The sequence below is a fragment of the Pundamilia nyererei genome, unplaced genomic scaffold (genome assembly GCF_000239375.1).
Source record: "Pundamilia nyererei isolate P.nyererei 1_Seehausen unplaced genomic scaffold, PunNye1.0 scaffold00030, whole genome shotgun sequence".
Classification (NCBI taxonomy): Eukaryota; Metazoa; Chordata; class Actinopteri; order Cichliformes; family Cichlidae; genus Pundamilia; species Pundamilia nyererei.
The window spans coordinates 4,490,488-4,508,033 of NW_005187431.1; the positions used below are offsets into that span (position 1 = coordinate 4,490,488).

At 40.7% G+C, this 17,546-nt stretch overlaps 3 protein-coding genes across 3 annotated transcripts in view; all 3 read right to left on the reverse strand.

The window, feature by feature from the left end:
• Window positions 1–2,416, reverse strand: part of txnl4a (thioredoxin-like 4A) — a 3,939-nt gene extending 1,523 nt beyond the window's left edge. Inside the window, exons 1-3 of the mRNA XM_005728898.1 lie at window positions 2,234–2,416; window positions 1,839–2,018; window positions 447–550 (exon numbers count right to left, since the gene is read on the reverse strand). Coding sequence (XP_005728955.1) covers window positions 447–550; window positions 1,839–1,991 — 257 coding nt within the window. The 5' untranslated portion in view covers window positions 1,992–2,018; window positions 2,234–2,416. The remainder of the gene's footprint in view (window positions 1–446; window positions 551–1,838; window positions 2,019–2,233) is intronic.
• A 2,093-nt stretch (window positions 2,417–4,509) lies between these two features.
• LOC102192780 (E3 ubiquitin-protein ligase ZNRF2-like) lies at window positions 4,510–11,200 on the reverse strand. The gene is made up of 4 exons (XM_005728899.1): window positions 10,426–11,200; window positions 8,896–8,991; window positions 7,594–7,699; window positions 4,510–5,499 (listed from the first exon to the last, which is right to left on the reverse strand). Exons 1-4 carry the CDS (start codon window positions 10,730–10,732, stop codon window positions 5,442–5,444), a joined length of 567 nt encoding a protein of 188 aa, XP_005728956.1. The 5' UTR covers window positions 10,733–11,200; the 3' UTR covers window positions 4,510–5,441.
• Window positions 11,201–11,976: 776 nt separating this feature from the next.
• mturn (maturin, neural progenitor differentiation regulator homolog (Xenopus)) overlaps window positions 11,977–17,546 on the reverse strand; it is an 8,003-nt gene continuing 2,433 nt past the window's right edge. The window contains exons 2-3 of the mRNA XM_005728901.2: window positions 15,162–15,284; window positions 11,977–13,431 (exon numbers count right to left, since the gene is read on the reverse strand). Of these exons, the coding sequence (XP_005728958.1) occupies window positions 13,324–13,431; window positions 15,162–15,284 (231 nt within the window). The 3' untranslated portion in view covers window positions 11,977–13,323. The remainder of the gene's footprint in view (window positions 13,432–15,161; window positions 15,285–17,546) is intronic.

Consider the following 17,546-nt stretch of genomic DNA (forward strand, 5'->3'; position numbering starts at 1 on the left):
GGGGCAGCTGCGTTAAAATAAGTGTGTCCAGTGTTTCGGTTAAGTTTTCTCGGGACCGTCATGCATGAGATGTGTCCTCTTGTTCAAAGTATTCCCAGAGTATGTTAACTTCTTTATTAAAATATCAGTATCTGGTGTTTTCCCCCACGCACCCTCATACCTTTCTAGTAGAGTCTTCTGGTCTGTTTATTTAATGTGTTGTGAGGTTGATGTGAAGCAGAGTCCAGAAGAGCACAGCTGAGCACTTTTAGCATTGAAAGAAGTGGATTGTACACTTCATTTATGTAAGGATAATGACTGCACTCACTTGTCAAGAAAAAAAGATTTTGCAGTTTTGTTAATCTGATTAGCTTTAATAATTAATAACCTGAGTGCCTTTCAGCAATGCCAGTCTACTAAATAACAACAACAGTGACAGAATGCAGAGCTGGCACTGACAGCCTCACCTGAAGAAGAACATGACAGTGCAGGGGTCGTACAACTCGTACATCTTGTTGAAATCTGGTACTTCTGTGATGTCCACCAGGTAAATGACTGCAAAATTCTTAACCTGTCAAGGCACAGATATAAAAACCATGAGTTCAGAAAAACAAAGTAAATACAGACACACACAAAAAAAAAATGAAGAAAAGTGTTGCTCTTAGCAAAACGTTTTCCTGGACATTAAGTCAATTTTATCTTTTAAAAATTACACAAGGCCAGGTTTCTTTTTAACTTTAACAGCTCTGGGTAGCAAGGTTACATCTGGAAAATCATCAACAAATTGCTACCTCAGAGCCAAATCCTCTAGCAAAAGCCTTGGTTGTACAATCAGCAACAATCTTCCATGACCAGTCAATGTAGTACGGAGCCTCCGGGCCCCTTTAAGAGGCATTAAAAAGTCTCAAAGAAAAAAAAATCTGGGTGGGTTTAAATAAATAAATAAATACTAAACAGGGGGCCGGTTTAGCTCTGTTGGTGAGCAGGCCTGTGGCCAGATACCAGCAGGCCTGGGTTCCAGTCTGACCTGTGGCCCTTTGCTGCATGTCCACTTTCCTGTCTAGCGATGCTGTCTCTATCCATTAAAGGCCAAAAGAACCAAAACAAAACTAAATTGAATCTATGGGAGAATTCAGTAATATTGAATCAAACTGCACTGACACTGCAGTTATCATAGCGAAAATGTAGCTAAGTGCACTTTTTTCCCCTCTTCTTGACTTGTTGTATCCATAACACTGCTCCCAGAAACATGGGTGAAGTTGGCTCTCTGAACTGAGTAATTAATAAAGTCACACTGTCTTTTATGGCTACTTTTCCCTCCGGGTTTTGAGTTTACAAGTGAAAGAATAAAAACTGTTGCCACACTGACTAACACATATCAGCAAATTACTGGAGGTAACTTGCTGAAACTCAAAGACTTGGGAAAAACCTGAACCATGAACACAAACAAAATTACCAAAACAAAGACGACTCAGGAGAGGGAGAGGGGGGAAGTGCCAGCATTACATTTGTATAAATTATAGGCTCTACAAAATTTCACCTCTTAAGTTGAAATTAACAGTAAGAGAAAGACTTGCACTTAGAATGATTATTTGCAGGATAGAGAAATCACTACATCCCAGAATAAGACCCCACCAAAGATGCTGAGCATATATTTTCAATTTGTAAGTTTTTATGTCTTATTTAAATGTTACAATAAATGGTAAAATAGTCCACGTATTGACCTTAAAGTATATTAAATTTTATCAGCTTAACACTCAGGTAATATTACATTAAACCCCCACAAATAGCGCCCTCTACAGGAGTTCAGATAAGAAACATAAGCTAGCAAACAGTCGCCGTTTATAAACTACTCAGACCTTTTCCGCGATGCTGTAAAGAACTTCGTCCATCTTCATACATGTCGGGTCCCAATCGTGTCCGAAGCGGATAACCAGGACTCGGTCCTCCTCAGACAGGATGGCTTGGTCGACCTGCCAGCCGTTGTGGAGATGTGGTAGCATGTACGACATGTTGATCCAAAGTTGTTGATTCCTAAGCTGCAAATAAATACGTTTCATTACAACAGTAGCAAATGTGTAATATATTATAAATTACATCCAATAAAACCTCTGCGTTTGTTCGTGTTAGTCATAACAGGCAGTAAGCCTGCTGCTAACGGGGCAGTCTGAGTTGAGGTTAGCAAGGAAAAATCTGGAAGGAGAAATAGTGAGCCCTGCATGAAAACAAGTGAACAAAATTCGGAAACACTTACCTAAAAATGTAAATAAATCCGTGTTATTGGGCCACGTATGTGCTAAAAACGCAATTCGCAACTCTAAGAAAGAGAAACTTTGTTGAATAATACAGCCGCTGTGTACTTTGTCGCCGAAGGTTCGCTGCTAGGCGCGTGGCGTCATCAATTCAGCGCCAGACGTGTTTACGTCACGTCCGTGTGTACGTTTTAGTCAGATGCAGCCAGATTTTAAGTTTTTCCTTAGTGAATTATACTGTAAGACGTCCTGACCCTATGCAATCTACTTTAGGTAACCTCTGATTTTCATTTATGAGACTTCCAAAATCAGATTTCAGGAAAACACGGCATCCTTTCCAGCTGCAACATGGAAGAATTTTCTTAATATTAACTGGAAACAGGGGCATTTCCGGGATTCTTTTTTTAATGGGGTGGCACAGGGGGTTGGTGGGGTGTGGGAGTCATAGGAATTCAGAAAATCCAATCCGAAACAACTTGTCACTTGTTTCTACGTCTTTCTTTTCAGGTAATTTTAGGGTTTCCACACCTGCCAAACCTCGATGTAGCCAAAGTCACCCATCTACAATTTAGACAACAGCAAATACAGCCACAATTTTTACTGCCTTTGTTAAGTTAAAAAAAAAAGAATAATAATATAACATGAGTTTTAATTAGTTGTCAAAAATACAGAGAGCTACTTTTTATTTTTGTTTAGAGTACCTTTCAGAGCCTGTACTTTTTTTTAAAACTTTTGAGTAAGGACATTGAATGAGTATGTTAATATTTACTAGAGCATTTTTAAATACAACTATCTGTATTTCTACTTAAGTAATGAATGTGTGTGAAGAAGAGGAGCAAACAAATTTCAGATAAGTCAGAGCCACCCCGCTCCTATAGCCCCGCCCCATCTGGAAGAACTTTTGGTCTTTACCAGTGATTGTAGAAGACAGGTTTATACTGTGGTTACACTGAAAAACATTACACAGTTACAGGTCCCTGCACAAAAGTACTTTCAGACAAATAAGGTTCAGATGAGCTTCATTTAAGGTGATTTACCCAGTGAAACATTTCTATAAAGGTTTGAGAATGACATAGTACTGTGGGCTAATTACTGAAACTTGGTCCCATCTATTTTGGTCTTATCTTGATATCTTGATGCATGCTCAATCATCCGGGTAAGTAAATCCCAAAGGCTGATTCTGTGTATCTGGACGTAGCGTTTTCAGTGGGAGAAACATTTCATCACTCATCCAAGTAACTTCTTCATTCTCAGCTGACTGCAGGATTCCCCAATCTTATAAACAGTTCATTGTATAACAACTGAAACTAGCACCACTGAAGGGACAATGGGTGGGAGGTCAGTTCCTTGATCATTAATATGCAAACAACTACTGATCAAAGACCACTGATCAATGGCCATGAGTAGAGAGTTGATAGAGAGCTGAGACTGAAGAAGTCACTTGGATGAGTGACGAAATGTTTCTCCCACTGAAAACTCTACGTCCAGATACACAGAATCAGCCTTTGGGATCTATTTTGGTCCTTTCATTTTACACATGGGCTGTGAAAAGGTGTTTATGTTTCACAGTTGATAACATTTTATTAGATTTAATTTTTTTTATTATAGTAACATTACATTTGGTTACTGTTTAATGTGACTAAGGCACAGCTGCATTTTATCTACTTTATTACATCATATCAAATGCTCCTCCTTAAAAATGTATCCAAAAGTTGATTGCAACACAAGTATAAACCATTAACTCACCGAATGTGTTTGATTGAACTTAGATCGATAGATAGAGGTATACATCCATACAGTAGTATGTGGATTCGTTTTTTGGACTCATGTAAGGAGACTTTCAGGATTCCTAGAACTTTGTTTTAAAGCTGTCTAATCTTGGTGGAGGTAAACTACTATCATCAGCAAGTATTGTCATATTTTAATTTGTTGTCCTTTGCCCTCATATGAAAATACCTTCTCTGGCACGCATACATTTCATTACCAAACACTCTGTAACCAATGAAAAGATTGCAAGTCCTCAGACAAACAAATAACTCCTGGCTCTTCATGCCTCTGCTCACTGACTTCTAAACAGGTATCACACATCATCCCTGCATTTTTGTAGCTGCTAGTTTTAGTACTTACTGTCAAAAGTAATGGTGCCATTAAGATTTAAATTTTTCTCAACAATTAAAACAACAAAATAATGTTTGCGGGATAAACTGCAGATGTTATGTAATACCTTTGCGTGATTGTAAGTAAGTACAGCTGTCGGTTGGAAAGAATGCAAACTTCACACTTTATACGACTTTTTAATTGGAGGACGAGTGTAAAGACACAAATGTACATTAACAGTTCTCATGCAGGAAAAAGGCACAAAGACAAAACATTTATTGTTGTGCAACTCATCACAGTACAAACAGAAAGAACATTGACTGAAAAGGTTCAAAGGTTATAGAAAAACTTTCCAGTCTATCACATAGCAGCACATTATGGCACTCTTTTAGAGAGAGAGAGAGAGAGAGCGAGCATGAATCACCATTAGATATGTTACAACCCAACTTTAAAAAATAAAACAAAAAAACCCACAACTAAACTACGCAATCACAGTAATGTGGTTCTAAATGGCCGAGTGGTAATCGTCCAACTATTTCACGTTAGACTGCTTGGTCTATGACACATGATTGCTTACCAAACAATATCAACAGCCTATTTTGCAATAACATTGAAATCTGCTTCCTTACGTCAACACTGCAATCATCCCTTAAAGCTGATAAAGACATTTTTCTCCTCCCCAGTCCCTGTGGCTGCTTTTCATATTGCACAACATCAGCCTTCTCATCGTCTCTCTCCACAGTCTGTTGGCCTCCGTCCCTCCTGAAGAGAGATGTCGGTCTTAGAAGTCCTCTCCTATAAAAACCACGCCCAGCTCAACAAAAAAAACCAAATCAAAAACACAGCCCAGCTCATGAATCTTCTTTAGGCCAGTAGGTGACACGAGGGATGTCACATATTTTGAAATGACTCCACCGGTGCGGCTCCTTGAACATTTCACTTCACCTAAGGAGGCATATCCAAAGTCCATGAGGCAATGTGAAAACTGCACACAATAATGTCTTATAATCCCTGAGGAGCGCTGATGCGTGACTGGAAAAGACAGTGTTGGGATGAGGTCAGGGCACACAGTCGATCCCAGTGATGTACTGTGGTAGTGAACATTTGCAGCTCCTAGTCGCTGGGATGTTCCGGGCAGGAGCGATTCACCTCAAACCACGCGTCTATACACCTGCAACAGTAACAAGGAGGCTTGATTCAAACGGAGCTGGAAACATATTTAGTGTTTGTGAACACAACAAATGGAACCAGCTCGAAGTAAAAAAACAAAAACAAAATATTTTTATGTATATTTTAATTTGTATATTTTTTAAGTTAAAAATGGAAAATAAAATATTATCACAACAGTTATGAAGAACTTATTCACTTATGCCAATGTGCTTGTGTATCGTTTTGTTCCTCTCACTGATTATTATTTTTAGGATCTATATAGAAAAGCTGTAATTCTTGTTCTTAGAACCAATGAGGTTAATGTAAATATTATGCTTGTTTCAACTCCACATTTTTATTCTGGGACTCCTCTAGTGTATCTTGGCATTGCTCCCAGTCAAAACACTTGGCTTTATCTCAGATTGTTATGCGGCCCCTTAGTCCAGCCTCTGCATGGAACAGCTCATGCTATCCCCAGGCTTCCTTCAGGCCCCACTTCACTAAAAGTGTTCCCGATTGGTCACCTTCTGAAAGCCTGCAGAGGGGACAGCACCCAGTCGCTGTTGGCACTGTTTATTCCTCTCGCTGGCTTAAAGGTTCCTAAACAAAACTGTAGCACTACTAACTAAATTCCCATTCCTGATTGGGAATGGGGCTTTCTCACGACCTTCTGTACACTTTTGAGCCCAGATCTGATCTGAGCACCTGCACCAACAAAGGGAACAGCAGGATCTCTCTGTACATATTACAGCCTTTACATGCTAACTGTGGGACATACATAGCTCTAAAGCTGATGATAGGTGTCCATCTAAGAAAAGTGCTAACATGCAGATTAAAAAGAAAAGAGCCTGTTGTTAGGAAATGTCAATATGGAATAGTGAAAACATTTGTATAGTGTTTCCTTGTAACATCTGCTTTTTGAATGCTTTAATGCATTAAATGCTTATAAAACCACCAAAGCGGACTGATCAGTGAGGGATATTCTGCTAAGGTTGGTGGCAAGTTAGCATCATTTTGTTCGAAAAGTGAAAAACAGCTAGCCTGGTTTTAGTCCAACCTAACAAAAGAACACACACAACGCACACCAAAACAACCGCACTGAGATCCGTGGAGGTCCACCTCCAAACAAACTCCACAGCGGTTAGTTTATGGTGTGATCCCAGCAAACTACAAGGTGCATGCTGCAGGTTTGAGCTAAATGCTTTCTTGTAGCCAGGTAGAATTTGCATTCTGGGATGCTGCAAGGTACCATAAATGTCCAAAATACACAAACACAGGGTTTGGGTTAGCAACTAGCTGTGAAATTAATGTAAATTCTTCATGTTACCCACAAGACCACAACACAGCACCTTCTTCCAGTATTTACTATTCTTGCTCCAGACCTTTTTGTTGTGATGTATTTTAGTTCAGAGTTTGCTTTGAGTTTTTCTTTGTGAAAACAAACCAAACCACAGGAAAAAGCTACAAGTTTCCAAACTTATCAACTGATTTGGATCAGATCGAACGAACTATAGGTGCAGGAACGCACCTTACATATCACCAGACTAGCTGCAAGTAATAGTTTCATAATTTTATGATTTCTGCGAGAAAACTAAGAATGCTTTCCATTTACAGGATCTTTTTCTTTTAATCTGACAGGTTCAAACTTGTCGGTGCTATATAATCAAATAGACCAGGTAATGGTAAAAGCTAGAAAGAAAGAAAAATTAAGATTACACTATCTTATCTTAAAGATTAGAAGCAGGGTGAAATTGCTAGACTGGCTGCTAGCCACTATTACGTAACTACTTATGTCTTAGTTTTTTGAAAATGCATAAGAGGTGCAGTATTTTACAGGATGCATTAAAGTTTCACAGCCTGTTTTTAAACTGCTTTCTGTATTTTTTTTCTAAGCTGGCTTTACATTAATGTAGTCTATAGGTTTAAACATGAGTGCTTTATTATCTTCCCATCTAACAACAACAACAACAACAACAAATGGCCTTTTGAGCATTAATTGGTATGTTTATTTATGTTGTTCATATACGTACTACAGGTTTAAAATTAACTGTATGCATTAGTCAAAGTATTTCCAGCTGATTCTGTTTATCTGTGTGTGTTTGTGCACATTAGCTACCCTTTATGGTAGATGCAGAGGCAAGGCAGTCTGGCAATGGTGTCTCCTTGCTCCAGCTCGTCTAAACAGATGGCACATTCCCCAGAGTCTCTGGACAGGATGTCCTCTGAGAAAGACAATACAAACACAGACCAAATGAGCAAAAAGCTGCCTCGCACACCAAATCGAATCTTCACTTCACCGAATCCCGCACAACCATCTGTTTAACCTTTGATACCAGAATACCTGCTATCATCTGTGCAGAAATGTGCTGCTTTTTGGGCTGAATGTAATTTCACTTTTTATTCTCCAGTTCCTCTGTATGAAAATGTGAAGGTGTAGTTTAATAATAGAGGCGAAAACTAAACACCAGTACATTACAGCTTTTTGCACCAATAAATTGCTACTTACACAGTAATGACCATTACAATAATTATATTTCAGTGGTTTCTAATGTCAGAATTAAAAATGAGGAAAAATAACGACAAACAAGATAAAGCTTAGACATCACATGATGATTAAATTTCTAAAATTGAAAAATATTTTGACATTTATTCGAGGAAAATTGATATTTTGATTCTAGCTATTTGTCGATCTATCATTAGGATTATCTCAGCATTTATAATTGTCGCAAAATGAAACTGAAAAAAAAAACTGAAGACAACGTGGGAGAAACACCCTTCAACCATGTTACGAATGTTGGCGTGGCATAAGTTGTCCACCAGGGGGCACTCTAATACTTGAAACGGGACAATTATCCGAGAGGCGTTGGGCAAGGGAAAACAAGTAATTGGCGACTTGTAAAAATAAAGCAAGATTATTTTTAAATTGCATTGTCATTTTGTCTTTGTAAGAACTTAAAACAAAAGAAACAACAAATATTATGGAAATCTTTTTGTGTGCCTATTTATCGGGATTTTAAATCACCAAATATCGGCATTGGTCTGACAGTCTTATCAGTCAGGCTCTAGCGCTTATATTTATAGTACAAAAAGATTTATTTTAAAAAGGTAAAAACAGGGGCACTGGTTTAGCTCAGTGGGCTTTTAGGCGACCATACGCATGGTTTCCACCGTAAATATCAGTTAGCTGTAACCACAGAAGCCAGGGCCGTTACAGTAACCTTTAGAACAGCTGTACATCCGTGCAGCAGGTTGAGACCTTAAACGACTACAGCATTTTATTACAATGTAGAATTGCTACATTACTTAAGGACACAATTTTAATGATCTTGCTTTGTCACGTGCAGTTTCATTTAATAATTAGCAGTGGGCAACAAAATAACAGTCTTGAAGACGTTCAGAATCTCCCCCTCAGTCTTACTGTTGTAGGTGAGGCGCGTCTTGCTGAAACACATGAGCAGGTGCTTCTCGATTTCATCCGACGCCATGAACTTGGAGCAAACGGGACAGTGGAAGCCTGGAGGGGAAAAAACGCAAAGAGAAAACATTAAGGGACCCTGATGTGGCAGTGCACCGCTCATAACCTCATATTGATATGTACACATGGCAGGACGTGGGACTGTTGGCTTGTGCTTAATCTTGTGACCTACGGGACCTTTTGACTGCACGAACTCAAATCTCCCATAAACTAACAATCTGCTTACCTCACACAGTTTGCAGATGTCACTGCAGCGCTGCAAACTTACTGCAAGCGCACACTTAAACACGGATGTGATCTTTACTGCAAAAGCATCTATAAAACATGCGATTGGCCGATCGCTTGCTTCCTTCTGACCCCCTGTATCTGCACAGCTGCACAAAGATTAATAGGCCAAGAACCGCTCGACGTTAGATAAGCTTACCTCCAGGCCTGAGATAAAGTCTCAGACCTGCAGAGTTCCAGTCATGTGGTTCTCGTGAGTGAAGATTATTGATGGTGCGATTAATGATTACATTTCCTCATCGGGGGAATTATATGCCGGTAAGGAAAAAGGAAGAGAAGAGGGCAGGAACACAGCTGGATATGGAGATCATGTCACAACTTTTTAGGCCTCTAACAAAAAACCTAGAAAACTCAATTCAACCTGTGCTTAAACAGCTTTTGAGCTGTCAGCAACACTGGTGTTTAAAGGCTCTCTGAATGTTACGTTATGTTAGTTTGACTCCCGCTTTTGTTGCAGGTTGGGCCCAGTGAGACACCCCTTCAGTTGAGAAACAGCAAGACCTGCGGATTCAGGAAGTTTGTTGTGTGTGTGTGTGCAAGTGTGTGTTTCTGTCAAGCAATATGTAACCAGCAGGAAGCTCTTATCTGCTGACCTACATAGTGCACTACTCTTCCCTCTCATAGCCAGAGTGACAAAACAGGCTGGTGTTGCAAAACAAAGAAGCAGTAGAAGAAGAAAGAGCCCCCCCAACAAAAAAAAAAGGAAAAAAAAGAAAGCGTGGTGCAGCAGAGCCACCTGTGGCTAGAATAAAAGTGCAGAAGTGCAAAACAAAGGGCTCAGTCATCAGACGGCCTTAACCATATGCCAGGTATCGCATGTCAAATGGAAAAATAATAAGTAACTCTGACACCAAAATTACACATACAACTTTGGAGATGAAACTGAGAAATAATGATAGGGTACCTTACATTAAATAGAAATTTAAGTCATAATAACGTAGCTCGGATATGCAGTGTGGGCAGTTGTGTGCTGCAGGATTTTAAATGTTGATTAGAATCGTTAGAATAATGAGTGGTAATATCAGAGAAGGCGAAATGCACTGCATAAAACGATATTAAAGCTGTACTGACACTGCGGAAGTGCACCTCGAGTACAAAGAGGAAATCAGTGCATTAAAAATCCAAGTGTGCACTGAGCAATAATGGGCCTGGGCTCTCCAGGTGTACTTTTATAAATTTGCGCCTTACCCCCGAGCAGGCGTGAGGACAGTTCGGCCGGCAGGGACCCTATAAGCAGCCGGTGTCCCTCTGGGGGCAGCTGGCCCTCATCGTCACCATCTGTGCCGTCGAGGCTCTGGTTGCCGCCGGCCGGTATGTTGAGCCCAGAATTTGTTGGCCCTCCACTCGTGAACCGGATTCTTGGGCCATCGGGTCCATTTGTGTACCTGAACCCCGCAAACCTTTCTCCTCTGCTGGAATTTCCAGATGGAAGATCGGAGCTGGAATAAGCTCGAGTTCTGCTGTCAAACACAGGGCTGCTCTGCTTGGCCCCCATACTGCCGCAAGTTTTAGGGGTTTTGTTTGTCAGTGCGTTTTTCTTTCTTAAAGAAGTTTTTTTTAGCCACGACACATGATCACAGCGAGCCCCGGAGAGTCGAAAACAACAAAGGAAATGCAGCCAAACAAGTATGCAGCGATACAGCCGAGGTTATTCAACATGTCAAAGTTTCACAGTGCGCACTGTGCGTAAAGTGCGCACTCACTGACGCAAAACTTCCTTTCCAAAGGTTCTTTTTTTCTTTTTCTTCTTCGTTTCAAAGTCCTCCCCCTTTGTTCCAACAACAGATGTATTAAAAAAAAGAGAGAGAGAGAAAATCTCTTAAGTAACAAGGTTTGTGTTTCTTCGCTTTAGCCGAGAACACACGCACAAGCGTTGACCCCAAAGCTCGTCTGGTTTCAAGTTTGTTTTTGTGTTCAACTGTGGTGTCTGGAAAGAAAAATATAAGCAGGGATTTCCCTCCTCTTCCGGTAAGCCAACGCTGTCAGCCGTAATCAACTCCACCGAATACAGTACGTTTTCTTTCAAAGTAAAAGCATCCAATTGTTCAATTTGACAGATAGTGATTCCTTTTATTTACTCTATGAAGGTTGTACACAAGTTGTGTGCCACGCTTTGCAGCAGCTTAATTTATTACATGAAGTTGAGTGACACACAACTGACCCAATAAGAAGTACAGTACCTGCCGTCAAAGGGGGAATTACCAGGATTGTAACTACTGAATTTTATTGCTGCGTGTATTTTTGCTGGAAATTTCACTTCTAGGGGTATTATTTTGAAAAGTAGCATTTTACTGTCATAGTTTGTCCAGCTGATGTTAGATTTTAAACAATTTCATTCACTGTTGAGCAGTTTTTGTGGGTAAGCTCATATTTTCCTCCTATGTGAAATCTTAACCAGAAAAATACACAACCCTGCCTCTATAACTGTTACAAATACTCAAATGTATCCTATAAATGTGCACGTGGTGACAAGACAGAAAAAGGCACCTTTGCAATGACTTCTGTGCTTTTAATTTGAATACTAAACCACTACTTCCTGTCAGCGATTCCTTTTTCAGTCCGAAGCTTAACTCGGCCCTGAGTGGCTGCGTGACGTCAACCCCAGTAACACCAGCAGGCCTTTGGCACAGCAGCAGGTCACCAGTCCACTCTGATATGAAATGCCCTCTATATTTGGTGCTTTGTCTTTCATTAACTCGTGGCGTTTGAGATTAAAGGAAAAAAACAGCTGTCGGGACACTCTGTTCACACTGTTTATTGACCAGTTTCACACACATGAGGACAAACAAAAGATACACTGAATGAGGAACGCCCAGGCAACAAAGAAGACAAAACTGTACAAGCAAAAAAAAGTAAATGGGTAAAAGGTCTGAAAGAGTCTTGCATGTAGATCTAGTGGTTGAAGGCAGCTGTGGGTGGGCGTGGGTGGCCTGATGCGTTGCAGTGCATCAGGTGTGACACTACAATACTGAGGTTAGAAAGTAACAAGGCTAAGCTGAGGGTGGCTAACAACAAATATGTTCCCCCTTCCCTGTGATACCACTCAGGGGTCTGGGTGTGTGCCCTTATTACATTTATGATGATGTACAAGCTTTAAAGAAGGTATCTCCTCAGATGCTGCCAAGAAAAGAGGGCAAAGTGTGAACCACCAACAACCAGGAAGACTACTGGATACAAGAACTTGGAAGGGGGCAGTCTGGGACACCCAGTCTGGGTAAGGGCTTATCAAGCTGCAGCATGGGTCATAGCTGTGACGGTCATACCATAATTACATGATTAAAACATCCTCATAAAGTGACTTGAAAGTCTTTTGAGGTGTGCTGCATTTGGAAACATTAACACAAACACACCTTGGGGATGGGGGTGGGTGGGGGGGGGGAAAGGTTCCATGCTACTGTAAAGCTGCACACTTTGATTTCCACGCGAGGAGCGACTGTAAAACGTCTTTAAAACGGTTTCCTATATGACTTCTCTAAGCGTGTGTTTAAAACAGGGAAGGGTCTGAGAGCCGTTTTTCAGTTCCCTCCCTCTTTCCCTCCACGAGGTGGAAAATGAACTTTGCTAGAGCGCCGATTGCCTCATGTTGCCACAAACCGTTAGTTTTCACCCCTGCGTATGTCAGGTAAAGAAAGCAGGCTATCTGCAACATTCATCTCCCCGTTTGAGAGGGGGTTGGTGGTGGGGGGGAGTGGGTATTGCGGTAACATCTGACTGTATTCCTGTGTAAGAAACAGCTGAGGCTGATGTAATACTGCTGTGCTGTGGAACTTTAACTAACCAGATGGTGAATGATTGAGATCCTTGCATTGTACATGGCTACTGCTCACGTAGCCTCCAAATTTTTGTGTAAGTGTGTTCATTTTATTTTGAGAGGCGAAGGGGAGGGGGCTGAAAAAAAGTGCCGCAGCGTGCACTCTTTGGGAAGCAAAGCCACTGAGACATTCAAGAACATGGCGGTGCAATTTTTTTTGTTTTGTTTTGTTTTTTTGTTTTTTTTAAAGCAAGTTCACTTTAAATATGTACGAATGTGTGTCATTAGGTGATTGGGCTTAATGTGTTGAGGCCCGGGCTTCTCCTTGGGCATTATCACTGCTGGCTGACCCCCATCTGCTGGTGGTCGGGCCCGGGTTCCCCCTCCATGTCAGCGTGGTAATGCTCAAAACTGTCGTCCTCTAAGTCTGGGAGACCCAGCAGCTAACAGAGACAGGGAGGAAGAGAATGCAGTGTTAGACCATGAAGTGTGTTTACGTTGTCTCTCTCTCTTTTTTGCTAACTAACATCACAAAGCAAACAAACTCAGTGTCTTTCAGAAGAAGCCTTTATGTCAGCGGTCTAGTTTCTCTCTCTTCCACTAAATAAACAATCCTTCCAATTCTGCTCAGTTATTCCTTGATTCACTGCTGAAAAACACACCTTGCAGTGGGAGCGTTATATAATATGATACCCTTATCACGTCTGTGCAGTTACAGCCAGAAGGCAGTGAGCTCAGTTTAGCATAAAGACTGGAAACAGCAGGAACAGCCCAACTCTACCTCGAAACAAGTAACACATTATGTAAAGCTTTTTTTGGAAACTAAACATTTTTCATTTCTTTGACTTTTTCTCCAGTTGTGACTTGATACAAAACGCCTTTTTCTCTTGTGTAACTTACTATCATCTAAATGTGTCTCCAAGCCTCACCAGTTTCAGGTTTGTAGAGTTATTTATTAACATTGATTAAAATATTATAAAATTAAACATTTTCATGCAGTTTTTTTACATACACTTTTTTTAAAAAGGCAAAAAATGTCCTGGTAATATTCTGCTAGTACATTATCCATTTTTTTTACGCAGGCTTCCATAAATGGTAAATGTTAAATTCAATGTGTGGAATAAAATACGTGAAAATGTCCGTAAAAAATTAAAACGGTACATTGTACTGTACCTTTACAGATATTCTTACGGTGTAAGTACGGTGTAAAGCGTTAAATTTAGCGACAGCTGTTCAAATGAAATTCACCTGACTGATATACACTCAGTTTAATCCAAATTTATTTTCTTTCATGATTAATTATTTGAATAAATCTTTGATTTGATATATTTCAGATGCATTTTACACAAAATTATTGCTTCACATTTGTGACGGCAAAGAAGCGCTGTCGCTAAGAGTAGTGAAACTTGCAATACTTAAGTAAATAGATAAATGGATTTTTGTTTTTGTGATGATAACCTCCAAGCAGTAACAGCCCGATCCGGCGGGGAGGTGTGGGAAGCCAGATCGGGCGCCCCCCTTCCAGCTCTCCTATCTTGTCCCTCTTGTCTTACTTCTCTCCATCACCTTTTCTATCCCTTTGAAGAAGTTAGGCTCTATAAATGCTAAAGAGTTAAGTATTATTTCTCAGTTGCAGTGAATAGATAGGATAAAATAAACTGTAGGAAACTAAAAAGAAGAAAGAATAAGACAAATAACAATTTCACATAAACCAGTGACACACTCCTGATCAACCCTGGCAGGGCCTCCTTGGATGAGGGTGTCTAGTGATAATGGCCGAAACACCCGATGAATCCAAGCAGTATTAGGGACTACAACATCTAGTCCTTTTACTGAATGATTTTTAAAAACTGATTACTGCTTGTTACACCTTTTAAATGTATTATTTACCAAAAAACTGCTTCAGATTTACATTTGGGGAAATAAAGATCATTTCTCTTATTCCTGAGAGACAAGAAAATTGCACAAATGCACAAAATCCTCGAGTGATAAACAAGCCAACAGTGAAAAGTCTGATTTCTAAGAGTATGTGTTGTGATGATTTTGAGAGAGAACAGAATTTTTCAGGACTGCAAAAGACGCAGCAAACAGAGCCGTGGCTGATGCAGTGTGTTGGGTACAAAAACCAAAAGTGAAACACGACCCCGGGAACATCCCCGCTTCTGTTCCTTACAGGCCTGAAGGATGTGAAGACTTTCTCCAGCACCTCCAGCAGAGTCTTCTTCCCGCAGGATGAGATGTAGTCCTGGGCCAGCTGGAGGAAGGGAAGGCAGTCCTCGCTCTCACTCCACACATGCTGCACACACAGATCATGAAAATCTTTCAATTTCTGTCCATGCACTTTAAACACAATAGAGCACATGATGTAACAGTGTCACACTTCCTCCACTGGTGTAGCCTCATGTGGGCTGTACACAACTTAATTAATGGATACGTGAGCAAAACTGAGTCACAGGAGATTCAGCACAGGAAAAAAAAAACAGAGCAATGCAACTAAATCTGAGAAAGACATGTTGTCATGATCTTTGTGTTGATACACGGTCTGTTGTTTTAATCCTCAGTGTTTCTTTTGCTTTTTGGGGGGATTTTTACTTCCTCACACTGCTTCAGTAATGTTGAGGTTCAGACTTTACATCATGACCGATTTTGTGTTTTACCGCATGGTCAGTGTGTTTGGGATCAGTGCCATGCTTCAGATATGTTTTACATACAGTTTAGTTGGTATTTTATGTTAAATAAAAATCTCACTGTGCTTTTTTGTTTTCACAATTCCATCAGTTTTGACAAGATCCCAAACACCACTGGCTGAAATGATGCACCACATCATGACGGAGCCTCCACCGTGTTTCACAGATGGCCGCAGATGCTCACTGTTGTGCCGCTCTCATGACCTCCTCCAGGCTGCTAGCAACAAACTGCCTAAAGATGCCATTTAAAATTGGTTCTTTGCTAAGTGTCCTGTCACATGTAGGCGTGACACTGGTTTGTCCTTTGAGTTAGGTTCTGTTTTTGATGCTCAGTGTTAAAAACATACCTCTGAATATGAAACACGGACTGGACTGAAAGTGAGTAAAAAAGCAGCTGAGGTCCAAAGAAATCCTGGAGAACTGCTACTCAAGATCACATTAAAACATTTTTGGCTCCTAAAAAGCAAAATGTAATCAGATGAGGGTGGCTTGAGGCTTTTGTACAGACTTCTTGAGATCAGACTACTACACAATTCCCATCTCTGTGAATTAGATACAATCTTCTGAGACAATAAAATGGTAAATGGTAAATGGCCTGCATTTGTATAGCGCTTTTCTAGTCCCTAAGGACCCCAAAGCGCTTCACACTACATTCAGTCATTCACCCATTCACACACACATTCACACACTGGCGATGGCAAGCTACAATAAAGACAATAACTGCCTTACATTGTCTGTATTTTAGGTCAAAACGCACAAACCACAGGTGCAGTTTCGAGTCGGGATCAGTTTACAGCGTGGGCTGACAGTTTAGGCACACCTCAATGGAAATGGAAGCGAGTGTGTTTATGGTCAGCACAATAGCACGGTGAATTATCACCATGTAAATCTGATACATCAGATGTACGAGTTCCACGCTGATTAAAATCAGCTTCCTCATGAGCACATACTGTCGGCCACCTCAAAGCCTTTACAGGAATTGTTAGATAAATACTGATGACAAAGCCCATTGGAGCTGCTCTATTTGGCTCATGTTTATAGTTATAGTTTAATTAGAGTCTAAAGGCCACTGTGTTAAGTTATGTATTAGGCAATGTCGTCCGCTAAACCAAATCAAATGTGCAGAATGACATGGCAAAAAAGGCGCAGATGCAAAACAAACACAAAAAGTTGTTTTACATGCAGCCGTGAGGCTTTGTTGGTTGGTTGGTTATTGCAGCATTTGTGGTACAGTGATCATCGTTATCCTAACATCCTGGGGAAAAAGACAATGAAATTTAATCTCAGTTGAAAACTGAAATCCCTTGAGTACTTCATTATACTGCGTCATCCGTTGATTAGTCCCTTAAAATCTCATCAAAAACTATCTTAATGTCATCACTGCTGATGATTCAGTGAAAATTCAAGATAAGAACTGCAAGAGTCAAGAGAGAGAGCGATTCATGTGAAATGGTGCGAAACAGCCCAGGAGGGGGGAATGGGGGGGGGGCTTGAAAATGTAAACACGCAAACGGCTCTTCAGCTCCGACTTTCCTGGGAATGCGCTCCACTTCAACCCCGATGGACGGACTCTCACATCAGCCAGCGTCTCCACTGAAACAGCTGACCCCACCCACCAAGCACAGCTGTGTGCGTGACTCTGTAATTGATTGTACGGCAGCTACAGCTCTGATAAGCAGAGGGGCGTCTGTGGAGTCACGTGGAACGTTCAATTCTTCTTGTTTTTCAGCAGCTGAACGCCACAACGGGTGATGTGGATTGCTAAAAACAAACACTACTGTATCATATCCAGAGGGAAATTACAGGGAAGGAAACAAATTATCCTTATGGTTATTGTTATGGTGCAGCTAGGTGACAAGATGATGCCCTGC

Coding starts and splice junctions, on each gene's coding strand:
- LOC102192780 (XM_005728899.1), bottom strand. CDS start 10,732: ATGGGGGCCAAGCAGAGCAGCCCTGTGTTTGACAGCAGAACTCGAGCT. Junction 7,700..8,895: donor GACGCGCCTCACCTACAACA/GTAAGACTGAGG, acceptor TGTCTTTCTCAG/AGGACATCCTGTCCAGAGAC. Junction 5,500..7,593: donor CTCTGCATCTACCATAAAGG/GTAGCTAATGTG, acceptor TTACTGTTGCAG/GTGTATAGACGCGTGGTTTG.